Source organism: Scyliorhinus torazame, chromosome 17, assembly GCF_047496885.1.
Source record: "Scyliorhinus torazame isolate Kashiwa2021f chromosome 17, sScyTor2.1, whole genome shotgun sequence".
Taxonomy (NCBI): Eukaryota; Metazoa; Chordata; class Chondrichthyes; order Carcharhiniformes; family Scyliorhinidae; genus Scyliorhinus; species Scyliorhinus torazame.
Window position 1 is genome coordinate 89,032,675 of NC_092723.1, and position 13,069 is coordinate 89,045,743.

The following is a 13,069-nucleotide window of genomic DNA, read 5'->3' on the forward strand; positions in this document are numbered from 1 at the left end:
ATTCGGCCCATCGAGTCTGCATCGACCCACTTAAGCCCTCACTTCCACCCTATCCCCGTAACCCAATAACCCCTCCAGCTAATCTACACATCTTTGGGCTGTGGGAGGAAACCGGAGCACCCTGAGGAAACCCACGCAGACACGGGGAGAACGTGCAGACTCCGCACAGTGACCCAGCAGGGCATCGAACCTGGGACCCTGGCGCTGTGAAGCCCCAGTGCTATCCACTTGTGCTGCCCAACCGTGCTTCTGGTTCATTGGTTGTCTCATTGGGTTCGCTGTCGACATTTTGGGGTCTGTGGAAGAACTCCCAGAGCCTCATTCGCCTGATGAATTCCTTTGTGTCTGCTGCGAGACTGATGGGGTCCATTTTGTGGTGGTGCAGAATTTGTCTGGTTGAAGGGTGTTGTCCGACAATTTGACAATAGATTTCCCTGTATTGTTTTCTACTGTGGTACTGGGGGAGGCTTGGTTGCGGCTGGTGGTGATGCCGAGATTCCTGTTCTTGTTGTGCATATAGGTGGTGCAGTAGCGTTGTCTCGTCTGTTTGGTGCTGTTCCGCAGTTGGTCTGCTGCATCCTGACCGCAAGTTGAGAATATGGACTATCGTGGTTTCCAGGTTACGGCGTCTGCTGTAGAGCTGGTGTACGAGGTGGTTGAGGAATGTAAGACAGGTGTGATGGCAGTCTCCCAGCGTAGTCTGTGTTGTAGGTTGACTTGAGTGGGTTTGTGATCTGGGATCTTGTCTGCTTTCTTGCATCTTTGTAGAAACTTTTTTTTTTAATAAATTTTTTATTCAAAATTTTTACAAGCCACTACAACAAAACAAACAATGAAAAGAAAACATAGCAATAAAACAAAAAACTTAACAATTTAACCAAACAAGGTGGGATATACCCTTTACAAATGAAGTCAGTCCATCCCCCCCCTCCGCCCCCCCCGGTTTACTGCTGCTGCTGACCTCCACCTAACGTTCCGCGAGAAAGTCAAGGAACGGTTGCGACTGCCTGGAGAACCCCTGTGAGGACTCTCGCAAGGCAAACTTTATCCTCTCAAACCTGAGAAACCCAGCCATGTCACTGACCCAAGCCTCTAACGCTTGGGGGTTTCGCGTCCCTCCACATTAACAAGAGCCTTCTTCGGGCTACCAAGGAGGCAAAGGCCAGAACTCCGGCCTCTTTCGGCTCCTGCACTCCAGGATCGTCAGATACCCCAAATATCGCTATTCCCCAGCTCGGTTTTTCCCCGAGTGTCCAAGACCTTGGACATAGCCCTTGCAAAGCCTTTCCAAAATCCTGTAAGTGCCGGGCATACCCAGAACAAATGGACACGAGTTGCTGGGCTCCCTGAGCACCTCACACACCTGTCCTCTCCCCCCCCCCCCCCCCCCCCCAAAGAACTTACTCATTCTCGCCACTGTCATATGCGCCCGGTGCACCACCTTAAACTGAATCAGGCTAAGCCTGGCGCAAGATGAGGAATTGACCCTGCCCAGGGCGTCAACCCACAGGCCCTCATCTAGCTTCTCGCCCAGCTCCTCCTCCCACTTGCCCTTCGGCTCTTCCACCGAGGCCTCCTCTGCCTCCTGCAGCTCCTGGTATATGTCCAATACCTTGCTGTCCCCAACCCACAAGCCTGAGACCACCCTGCCCTGTATCCTCCGGGCAGGTAGCAATGGAAATTCCCCCACCTGCTTTTTCATGAATGGCCGAATCTGCATGTACCGAAAAGTATTCCCCGGCAACCCAAATTTCTCCTCCAGCGCTCTCAGACTAGCAAAAGTCCCATTTGATACCCGCCCTGTGCCAGCTTAGGAACCCACCGTCTATTCTACCTGGAAGGAACCTGCGATTGTTCTGTATCGGGGTCCAGACTGAGGCTCCTAACTTCCCCCCCTGTGCCGTCTCCACTGCCCCCAGATCCTCAATGTTGCCACCACCACGGGGCTCGTGGTGTACCGCGTCGGCGGAAGCGGTGCCGTTATCAGTGCCCCCAAGCTATTATCTTTACAAAACGCCGCTTCCAACCGTTATCTTTGTAGAAACTTAATGTCAGTGTCTATATGCGCGACCTCCTTGGAGATCCTCTCCACTTTGAGCCAGCAGTTTGCGGTGTCGATGGTCGCCACGATGTGGAGATGCCGGCGTTGGACTGGGAAGATCACAGAAAGAAGTCTTACAACACCAGGTTAAAGTCCAACAGGTTTGTTTTGAATCACTAGCTTTCGGAGCACAGCTCCTTCCTCAGGTGAAGAGGTGCGTTGCAGAAACATATATATATATATATATATATAGACAAAGTCAATGATGCAAGACGATACTTTGAATGCGAGTCTTTGCAGGTAATTAAGTCTTTACAGGTCCAGACGGAGCAACTGGAGAGGGATAATCACAGGTTAGAGGTGTGAATTGTCTCAAGCCAGGACAGTTGGTAGGATTTCGCAAGCCCAGGCGGGCTAGCCAGGGTACCACCATCACACGTGAGAACACCCACCAGGTACGGGCTACATACTCGTGCGACTCGACCAATGTTGTCCACCTCATACGCTGCAGGAAAGTTTGTCCCGAAGCGTGGTACATTGGCAAGATCATGCAGACGTTGCAACAACGGACATCGCGCGTCAATCGCCAGGCAGGAATGTTCCCTTCCAGTCGGGGAACACTTCAGCAGTCAAGGGCATTCAGCCTCTGATCTTCGGGTAAGCGTTCTGCAAGGCGGCCTTCAGGACGCGCGACAACGCAGAATCACCAAGCAGAAACGTAAGCCAAGTTCCGCACACGAGTACGGCCTCAACCTGGATCTTGGACTCATGTCGCATTACATTCACCCCCCACCATCTGGATTGGGCTTGCAAAATCCTACAACTGCCCTGGCTTGAGACAATTCACACATCTTTAACCTGTGATTATCCCTCTCTTCAGTTGCTCCATCTGGACATGTAAAGACTTAATTACCTGTAAAGACTCGCATTCAAAGTATCTTACTGTTCAAAATATTCAAAGACTCTGCTTCTACCACCTTTTCAGGAAGAGAGTTCCAAAGTCTCTCAGACCTGTGAAAAAAAGTTTGCCTCACCTCCATTTTAAATGGGTGACCACTTATTTTTAAACTAACTCCTAACTCCCACAAGATAAAATAGCCTCTCCACATCCACCCTGTTAATACCCCTCAGGATCTTGTATTTCTATCAAGTCGCCCCTTACTCTTCTAAGGTCCAGCAGAAACGAGCCTAACCTCTCCAACCTTTCTTCACAAGACAACCAACCCATTCCAGGTATGCCAGGTAAACCTATTCTGAGCGGCTTCTAACACATTTACATCTTTCTTTAATTAAAGAGACCAATACTGTACACAATGCTCCAGATGTGGTCTCACCAATGCCCTGTACAACTGAAACAACCTCCCTGCTTTTGTAATCAATTCCCCTCACAATAAACAACAACATTCTGTTAGCTTTCCTAATTACTTGTATACCAGTATACTGCCCTTTTGCGATTCACACACTGGGACAGGGCGCTGCAATCTCTCACCATTTAGATCACAAGCTTATTTTTTCTTCTTCCTGCCAAAATGGACAATTTCAACTTTTCCCACATTGTAGTATATTTGCCATATCTTGCCCACTCATTTAACCTATTTAATCTTTTTGTAGCCTCATGTCCTCCTCACAACTTCCTTTTCTACCTACCAGACTGTCAGACATAGGATAAGCAGGCCATTCAGCCCATCAGGTCTGCTCCACTATTCAATGGGATCATGATACAATCCTCAACCATCATCCCTGTACCAAAATAAAGCCAAGCAACATCCATCATCATGAAATGCTTCGAAAGGTTAGTCATGGCACGAATCAACTCCAGCCTCCCAGATTGCTTTGATCCACTACAGTTCGTATACCGCTGCAACAGGTCCACAGCAGGCGCCATCTCCATGGCCCTGCACTCTACCCTGGAACACCTAGATAACAAAGACACCTATGTCAGACTCCTATTTATCGACTACAGCTCAGCCTTCAACACCATCATTCCAACGAAACTCATCTCCAAACTCCGTGGCCTTGGCTCCTCCCTCTGGAACTGGTTCCTGAACTTCCTAACCCACAGGCCACAATCAGTAAGGATAGGCAACAACACCTCCTCCACGATCATCCTTAACACCGGTGCCCCACAAGGCTGTGTCCTCAGCCCCCTACTATACTCCTTATACACATATGACTGTGTGGCCAACGCTGTGCTTACGGCTGAAGAACTAACTAAGGTGATGGCTGCGGAATTCCAAAAGCAGTTGGCACAGATTGAGAAATGTATGGAGATGGTCAGGAAGGAGATGCGGGAGGTTTTGAATGTGCTGGTGGAGGCGGCGGTTTCCCCGGTGAAGACGGCGGTGGCGAGCGCAGTGGCGGAGATGCGAGAGCAAGGGGAGGCGCTGAAGGAAGTGGAGGAGACGGTATTGCAGCACGGTGATCAACTTGCGTCGATGGGGAAGGAGATGCGGAACGTGATGGACACGAACAAGAATCTGCGAGGAAAAATGGAAGATCTGGAAAACAGATCCAGGCGACAGAATTTGAGGGTCGTGGGGCTGCCCGAAGGAGTTGAAGGACCGAAGCCGACTGAGTATTTTGCCGCGATGCTGGCAAAACTACTGGGGGAGGGGGAGGACCCCTCCCAATATGAACTGGATCGGGCTCATCGGTCGTGGAGGCCTGTACCAAAGGCGAGTGAGCCGCCAAGGGCAGTGACTCGGTGCTTCCCGAGCTTCCTACGTACAGTGTGAAGGAGAAGGTCCTGAGCTGGGCCAAGCAGAAGCGGGTGGTGCAGTGGACTGGAGCTGGTATATGTGTATACCAGGACTTTACGGTGGAGCTGGCGAGGAGGCGGGCTGCCTTCAACCGGGTGAAGAGGGCACTGTACATTGGCAAGGTGCAGTGTGGCATTGTATATCCAGCTAAGCTGAGGGTGACTTACAAGCTCAGGGACTTTTATTTTGGAACGGCGGAAGCAGCGGAGGAGTTTGCGAAGGCAGAAGGACTGTGGCAGAACTGACAAATTGAGGAATGGTCATGTGCCAATGTAACCTCATGACTGTATTTTCTTCTTTTTTGTATCACTGCGCGCGGGGGTAGAGGCTAAAGGAGCCAATGTTGCATATATTTGGACAAGGGAAGAGACGAGACTTTCATTCGAAAGGAGGGCTCTTTGGGGTGTAGGTGGATATGCGGGGTTTGTGTGCTAAAAGGCGATCTTTGGGCTTTCCTAGGGCCGGGCAAGGGGGAAAGGGACCCGGGCGGGGGCCTCCACGCTGGCCGGTTTAAGCCGGCCAGTGAACGGGAGTGAGGTGGGGGGAGGGGCTGCGGCCATCGGAGCCTGACAGAACAGGGTCCGAGTGGTCTAGCCGGGATGGAAAGTTGGGGGGAGGGAACAGAGGTTGGGAGGAGGAGTTTTACATGAGGCAGTGGACGGGAGGAGCTGGAGACTTTGGGGGGGGGGGGGGTATCATGCACGGTACTCTCTTAGAGGCTGGATGGCGTTGGTTGGGGGGGGGGGGTGGAGAGCCGTGTAGATTAAGGGTGACGACGGGTAATCCCCGATTCCTTTTTGTCATTTGTTTATGTAAACATGCGGGTTGAGGTTTGGGGGTTGGTGGGCGGATGGGATCGTTGTTATTATGGGGATTGACATATCTTGTTGATTATTGTTTATTGTTGATGGGTGTAAATGTGGGAGAAAACGTGGAAAAGGAGAATTTAAAAAAAAAAATGACTGTGTGGCCAAATTCCCCTCCAACTCGATTTTCTAATTTGCGGATGACACCACCATAGTGGGTCGGATCTCAAACAATGATGAGAGAGAGTACAGGAATGTGGTAGAGAATCTGATGAATTGGTGCGACGACAATAATCTCTCCCTCAATATCAACAAAACGAAGGAGATTGTCATCGACTTCAGGAAGCATAGTGGAGAACATGCCCCTGTCTACATCAATGGGAACAAAGTAGGAAGGGTCGAGAGCTTCAAGTTTTTAGGTGTCCAGATCACCAACAGCCTGTCCTGGTCCCCCCATGCCGACTCTATAGTTAAGAAAGCCCACCAACGACTCTACTTTCTCAGAAGACTAAGGAAATTTGGCATGTCTGCTACGACTCTCACCAACGTCTACAGATGCACCATAGAAAGCATTCTTTCTGGTTGTATCACAGCTTGGTATGGATCCTGCTCTGCCCAAGACTGCAGGAAACTACAAAAGGTCGTGAATGTAGCCCAGTCCATCACGCAAACCAGCCTCCCATCCATTGACTCTATCTATAATTCACGCTGCCTCGGAAAGGCAGCCAGCATAATTAAGGACCCCACGCACCCCGGACATACTCTCTTCCACCTTCTTCCATCGGGAAAAAGATACCAAAGTTTGAGGTCACGTATCAACAGACTCAAGAACAGCTTCTTCCCTACTGCCATCAGACTTTTGAATGGACCTACCTCGTATTAAGTTGATCTTCTCTCTACACCTTGCTATAACTGTAACATTATATTCTGCAGTCTCTCCTTCCTTTCCTATGTACGGTATGTATTGTTTGTACAGCATGCAAGAAATAATACTTTTCACCGCATACTAATACATGTGACAATAATAAATCAAATCAAAATCAAATCCACTTTCCCACCTTATCCACATAACCCTCAAATCTGTCTATCTCAGCCTTGGACATACTTAACAACCAAACTCTGCAGCTCTCTGCTGTAAAGAATTCCACAGATTCACTACTCTCAGAGAAGAAATTCCTCATCTGCCTTCAAGAGGCGCTGCTTATTCTAAGATTGTGCCCTTTGGTCCTGGACTCTCTCAGAAGAGGAATCATCCTCTCAGCTTCCATCCTGTCTCAATAAGCTCGCCTCTCATTCTTCTAAACTCTAATGAGTACAGGTCCGATCTACTCTAAATATTAAAAAAGGCTTGAGTATTTAAATAGTACTTTATTATTTAAGTTTAAGAATTATAGACTCAAACCCACTCTCTCCCTCAAACCAAATGTAGCATTCAATCATATTATGGCACAGTCTTCACTTGAGACCATTAATTACTCCCATCTCATTGCACAATATCAGGTACAGTATAGCCTGCTCTCTGGTTGGCTCCAAACAAAAAAAAGGAAGGAATAGGCCATTGAGCCTGCTTCGCATTCAGCAAGATCATGTGTCATGTGAGAGTACATTTAAGAAATGGGTGTTTATAAAAATATCTGTAGTGGATGTAGCTTTAAGAAATGGGTGTTTGTCAGTGATGTCAGAGTGTGGGTGGAGCTGGGCTGTCTGTCTGCTTTTGCTTTAGGCTGTTTGCTACAGGGTGCGTTTAGTTTCATTTTAGATTTGGAAAATCTGCAGTCACAGCAAGATGTGTATGAATCTCTGCAAGCTTATGGATGTTCATTTGGTGATTTCAAAGTGGTAACTGTTCTCAGTAGTGAAGTTAAAGCTGATGTCTTTCTCCAAAGAGGTTCTTTTTGTCTTATAGAACATAGTGCAGAAGAAGGCCATTCGGCCCATCAAGTCTGCACCGACCAACTTAAGCCCTCACTTTCACCCTATCCCCATACCCCAATAACCCCTCCTAACCTTTTTTCGACACTAAGGGCAATTTAGCATGGCCAATCCATCTAACCTGCATGTCTTTGGACTGTGGGAGGAAACCGGAGCACCCGGAGGAAACCCACGCAGACACGGGGAGAACGTGCAGACTGTGCACAGACAGTGACCCAGCAGGGAATCGAACCTGGAACCCTGGCGCTGTGAAGCCATAATGCTAGCCACTTGCTGCCCCACGGATGTTGCAAGGAAAGATCAAGAGTTACTCAGAGAGTACTGTATTCTTTGCGGGATTTATTGGTGTTAATAGTCGTTAAGATGTTTACTGTGGGTTTATAAAGTGTTAATAGGTTTCATAAATAAAGTGTATTAATTTTAAAGTACTGTAGAGTTCTGTTGCATCACACCTGCAGAGTAGGGCCGTGTACTCCCCATAACCACAATCGATTCAAAGTTGTGGGTCAGGTGAACTCCATGATACACTTTGGGGCTCACTAAACCCTGGCCCATAACACATGGCTAATCCTGTCGCAACCCCATACTCCTTGACACCTTCATAGTCCAGAAATCCATTTCCTTCTTAAATTACATTGTGATTTGGCCTCCACAGCCTTCTGTGCTAGAGAATTCCAGGTTCACCTTCAGAGTGAAGACGTTTCCACTTCTCAGTCCTAAATGGCCTGTCCTGTACCCTGAGACTGTGATCCCTTGTGCTGACCCACAGCCAGAGGAAACATCCCTGCATCCAGTCTGTCCAGCACCTTCAGAATTTTATGCATTTCAATTAAATCCCCTCTCATTCTTCTAAATTCCAGTAACACAGGCCAAGTTGACCTGTACTTGAAGGCAAGTATATCCTCTCTTAGATAAGGAGACCAAAACTGCACACAATACTCACAGGTGCGATCTCACCAAGGGAGTAAGACAGCTGCAGTAAGACATCCTTGCTCCTGTACTCAAGTCCTCTTGCAATGAAGGCCAACATACCATTTGCCTTCCTAACTGCTTCCTGTGCTTGCATGCTTGTTTTCAGCAACTGGTGTACAAGGACACCCTGGTCCCTTTGTCAATATTTCCCAATCTATCACTATTTGAATAACACACTGCCATTCTGTTTCTCTGCCCAAAGTGGATAACTTCACATTTATCCACATTAAATTCATCAGCCATATCTTTGCACAATCACTGTGTCTAAATCACCCTGAAGCTTCAACATTCTCGTCACCACTCACCTTTCCACCACGTTTTGTGTCATCAGCAAATGTGGAAATATTACATTTGGTTCCCTCATCCAAATCATTGATATTGCAAATATCTGGGGCCTAAGCTGGGTCCCATCCGGGATCTCACCGCCACTTCGAAAAAGTCCCATTTCTTCCTACTCTGTTTCCTGTCTGCTAACCAATTCTCAATCCATGCCAATATATTACCTCCAATCCCATGTCCTTTAATATTGTGCACTAATGTCTTATGTGGGACTTTTATCAAAAGCTTTCTGAAAATGCAAATACACCACATCCACTGGTTCACCCTTATTTATTCTACTAGTTACACTCAGAATAAAATCCAGTCCGTTTGTCAAACATGATTTCCATTTCATAAATCCATGTTAACTTCGTCTAATCCCATTGAGTATCCTGTTATCACATCGTTTATAATAAAGACTTGTTGCATTTTCTCCACCCCCTCTCACACCTTTCCCATTCCCTCCCTCACGCTCCATTCCCATGCCCTAGATTAACCCCTTCCCTCCCGTTCCTTTCCCATACCCTCCCTGCACCCCCATTCCCCTCTCACGGCCTCCCTGCACTCCGCTAGAGGGATGGAGTTCAAGGCTAGGGAGGTTATGCTGCAATTGTATAGGGTGTTGGTGAGGCCGCATCTGGAGTATTGTGTTCAGTTTTGGCCTCCTCACCTGAGAATGGACATATTGGCACTGGAGGGAGTGCAGAGGAGATTCACTAGGTTAATCCCAGAGCTGAAGGGGTTGGATTACGAGGAGAGGTTGAGTAGACTGGGACTGTACTCGTTGGAATTTAGAAGGATGAGGGGGGGATCTTATTGAAACATATAAAATTATGAAGGGAATAGATAGGATAGATGCGGGCAGGTTGTTTCCACTGGTCGGGGAAAGCAGAACTAGGGGGCATAGCCTCAAAATAAGGGGAAGTAGATTTAGGACGGAGTGTAGGAGGAACTTCTTCACCCAAAGGGTTGTGAATCTCTGGAATCCCTTGCCCAGTGAAGCAGTTGAGGCTCCTTCTTTAAACGTTTTTAAGAAAAAGATAGATACCTTTCTAAAGAATAAAGGGATTCGGGGATATGGTGTACGGGCCACAGAGTGGAGCTGAGTCCACAAAGATCAGGCATGATCTCATTAAATGGCGGAGCAGGCTCGAGGGGCCAGATGGCCTACACATGTTCCTAGTTCTTATGTCCCCCTCGTTCCATTCCCGCTCCCCCTTGCTCCATCCCACTCGCTCTATTCCCGCTCCCTCCTCCTCGCTCCATTCCCACTCCCTCCGCCTCGCTCGCCCCTCCTTTCCCATCCCAACCCCTCCTGCTCCCTCACTCCTTTCCCCCTCTCTCTCCCAACTCTCTTTCTTATTTTCCTTTGTGGTCATTGTCACATTGTGGTGTGTGGGAATTTGCTGCAGAAATTAGCTGCTGCTTTCCCTCAATTGACTATTACACTTCAAAAGTGTTTAATTGGCTGTAAAGTACTTTGAGATATCCAGTGGTCATGAATTGCAAGTTTTTCTTATTTTTCCCATTCATTTCATCACACATTACTTCTCCACATTTCTAAGATTTCAATCAGAAATTAGGCAATGTTCGACTGGAAGGATATACGGCTGCACTCTCAGTTAGTGTGCTCCACACGATTGGCAAGATCTGCTGCATTGATGAAACCATATGCTTCGGAAAATTCTTCACCAGTGCTGTCACTGCCTGTAAAAGGCACAATCAGGAGAAGTGGTCAGGATCATTATTGTGTAACACAGAAAATCAGGAGTCAGGGTCATTACTGTCTATATTACGGACACAATCAGGAGCAGGGTCAAAACCATCACTGTCTGTAATACTAGGGTCAGAAGCAGGGGTCAGGGCCACTTCTGTGACACAAAGAATCAGGAGCAAGAGTTAAGGCCGTCACTTCTTTTTTTGGACACAGCATCAGAAGTCAGTGTTGTCACTGTCAGCAACACAGTATAGAATCAGAAACATGGTTCAGGGCCAGCAAGATCAGGAAGAGAATCGGGAACAGGTATTATGGCTGTCACTGCTGGTAACGCACAGGGAATCAGAAACAGCAGTTTGGACACTGTCCGTAAGACACCCAAAATCAGGTAGAGGGGTCATCCTGTCTGCAACATTGGAGAAACAAGATCAGGGGTCAGTCTCTGAGGGTCACTTTGAAGGTCAGGCATCTAAGGATTTCCTTGAACCCAGGAATTGCGCCATATTATTCACAGTATAAAATGGTTCTACTTCCATGACTAAAACTGAAGGAGATTATCTGGTTTCAAGAGCCCAAGCTGCCAGCACAAGTAGCAATGTGATGTCTCTTGCACCATACTACCCACCTTCAGAACATCCATCTTTAGCCCACTGTCAGAGCGAGGGCCATCAGGCATCTGCAGGGCTTGTACAAATGCCTCAGTGAACTGCTGCACCACAGGGAAAATCAATGCTTTGGCTGCACCCTGAAAGACGTACAGAAATAGTCTTCAGATATAATACATCCCATGCACACAGAGCACACGCCGTGCACACAGCACACACACACACATGACCCCCACACATACAAGACATCTATATTATATATAAACATTCCAGCCGCATTTAGAACCCATCCATATATGCGTGCAAAATATATACATATCACACCTACATGTACATCACATGCATAAACATCACACATGCACATATGCAAACACAGACGTGTACACAATACAAGGACATCACAGAGTCATAGAAAAGTTACAGCACAGTAGTCATAATAATAATCTTTATTATTGTCACAAGCAGGCTTACATTCACATTGCAATGAAGTTACTGTGAAAATCCCCTGATCGTCACACTCCGGCACCGGAGTACAGAGGGAGAATTCAGAATGTCCAATTCACCTAACAAGTACGTCTTTCAGGACTTGTGGGAGGAAACCAGAGCACCCGGAGGAAACCCACGCAGACACGGGTAAGACGTGCAGACTCCGCACAGACAGTGACCAAAGCCGCAAATCGAACCTGGGACCCCGGCACTGCGAAGCAACAGTGTTAACCACTGTGCTACTATGCTGCCCATCGGGGGCCATTCGGCCCATCTTGTCCATGTCAGCCCGAGGACACCCAGGTGCCCTTTCTAATCCCAACTTCCTGCACCCGGTCCATAGCCCTGTACCATACAGCACTTAAAAGTGCAGATCCAGGTACTTTTTAAAAGAATTCAGGGTCTCTGCCTCCACCACCAACTCAGGCAGCGAATTCCAGACTCCCACTACCCTCTGCGTAAAAAAATTCTTCCTCGTGTCCCCTCTACACCTTCCGCCACTCATCTGGAATCTATGTCCCCTGGTTCTAGAATTCTCCACCAAGGGAAACAATCCTATCCTGTCCACCCTATCACTTCACCTCAATTTGTTACACCTCAATTAAGTCACCCCTCAGTCTTCTTTGTTCCAAGGAAAATACAACAAAGAACAAAGAAATGTACAGCACAGGAACAGGCCCTTCGGCCCTCCAAGCCCGTGCCGACCATGCTGCCCAACTAAACTACAATCTTCTACACTTCCTGGGTCCGTATCCCTCTATTCCCATCCTATTCATGTATTTGTCAAGATGCCCCTTAAATGTCACTATCGTCCCTGCTTCCACCACCTCCTCCGGTAGCGAGTTCCAGGCACCCACTACCCTCTGCGTAAAAAAACTTGCCTTGTACATCTACTCTAAACCTTGCCCCTCTCACCTTAAACGTATGCCCCCTAGTAATTGACCCCTCTACCCCAGGGAAAAGCCTCTGACTATCCACTTTATCTATGCCCCTCATAATTTTGTTGACCTCTATCAGGTCTCCCCTCAACCTCCTTCGTTCCAGTGAGAACAAACCGAGTTTATTCAACCGCTCCTCATAGCTAATGCCCTCCATACCAGGCAACATTCTGGTAAATCTCTTCTGCACCCTCTCTAAAGCCTCCACATCCTTCTGGTAGTGTGGCGACCAGAATTGAACACTATACTCCAAGTGTGGCCTAACTAAGATTCTATACAGCTGCAACATGACTTGCCAATTCTTATACTCAATGCCCCGGCCAATGAAGGCAAGCATGCTGTATGCCTTCTTGACTACCTTCTCCACCTGTGTTGCCCCTTTCAATGACCTGTGGACCTGTACTCCTAGATCTCTTTGACTTTCAATACTCTTGAGGGTTCTACCATTCACTGCATATTCCCTACCTGCATTAGACCTTCCAAAATGCATTACCT

The 13,069-nt window shown here is 47.8% G+C and overlaps 1 protein-coding gene across 4 annotated transcripts in view; it reads right to left on the minus strand.

Moving 5' to 3' along the window:
• ipo9 (importin 9) overlaps nt 1-13,069 on the minus strand; it is a 267,453-nt gene that overhangs the window by 167,995 nt on the left and 86,389 nt on the right. For all 4 annotated transcript variants that reach the window (XM_072480721.1, XM_072480720.1, XM_072480719.1 and 1 more), the window contains 2 exons: nt 11,171-11,290; nt 10,435-10,535 (listed from right to left, as the gene is read on the minus strand). In XM_072480721.1, the coding sequence (XP_072336822.1) occupies nt 10,435-10,535; nt 11,171-11,290 (221 nt within the window). The remainder of the gene's footprint in view (nt 1-10,434; nt 10,536-11,170; nt 11,291-13,069) is intronic.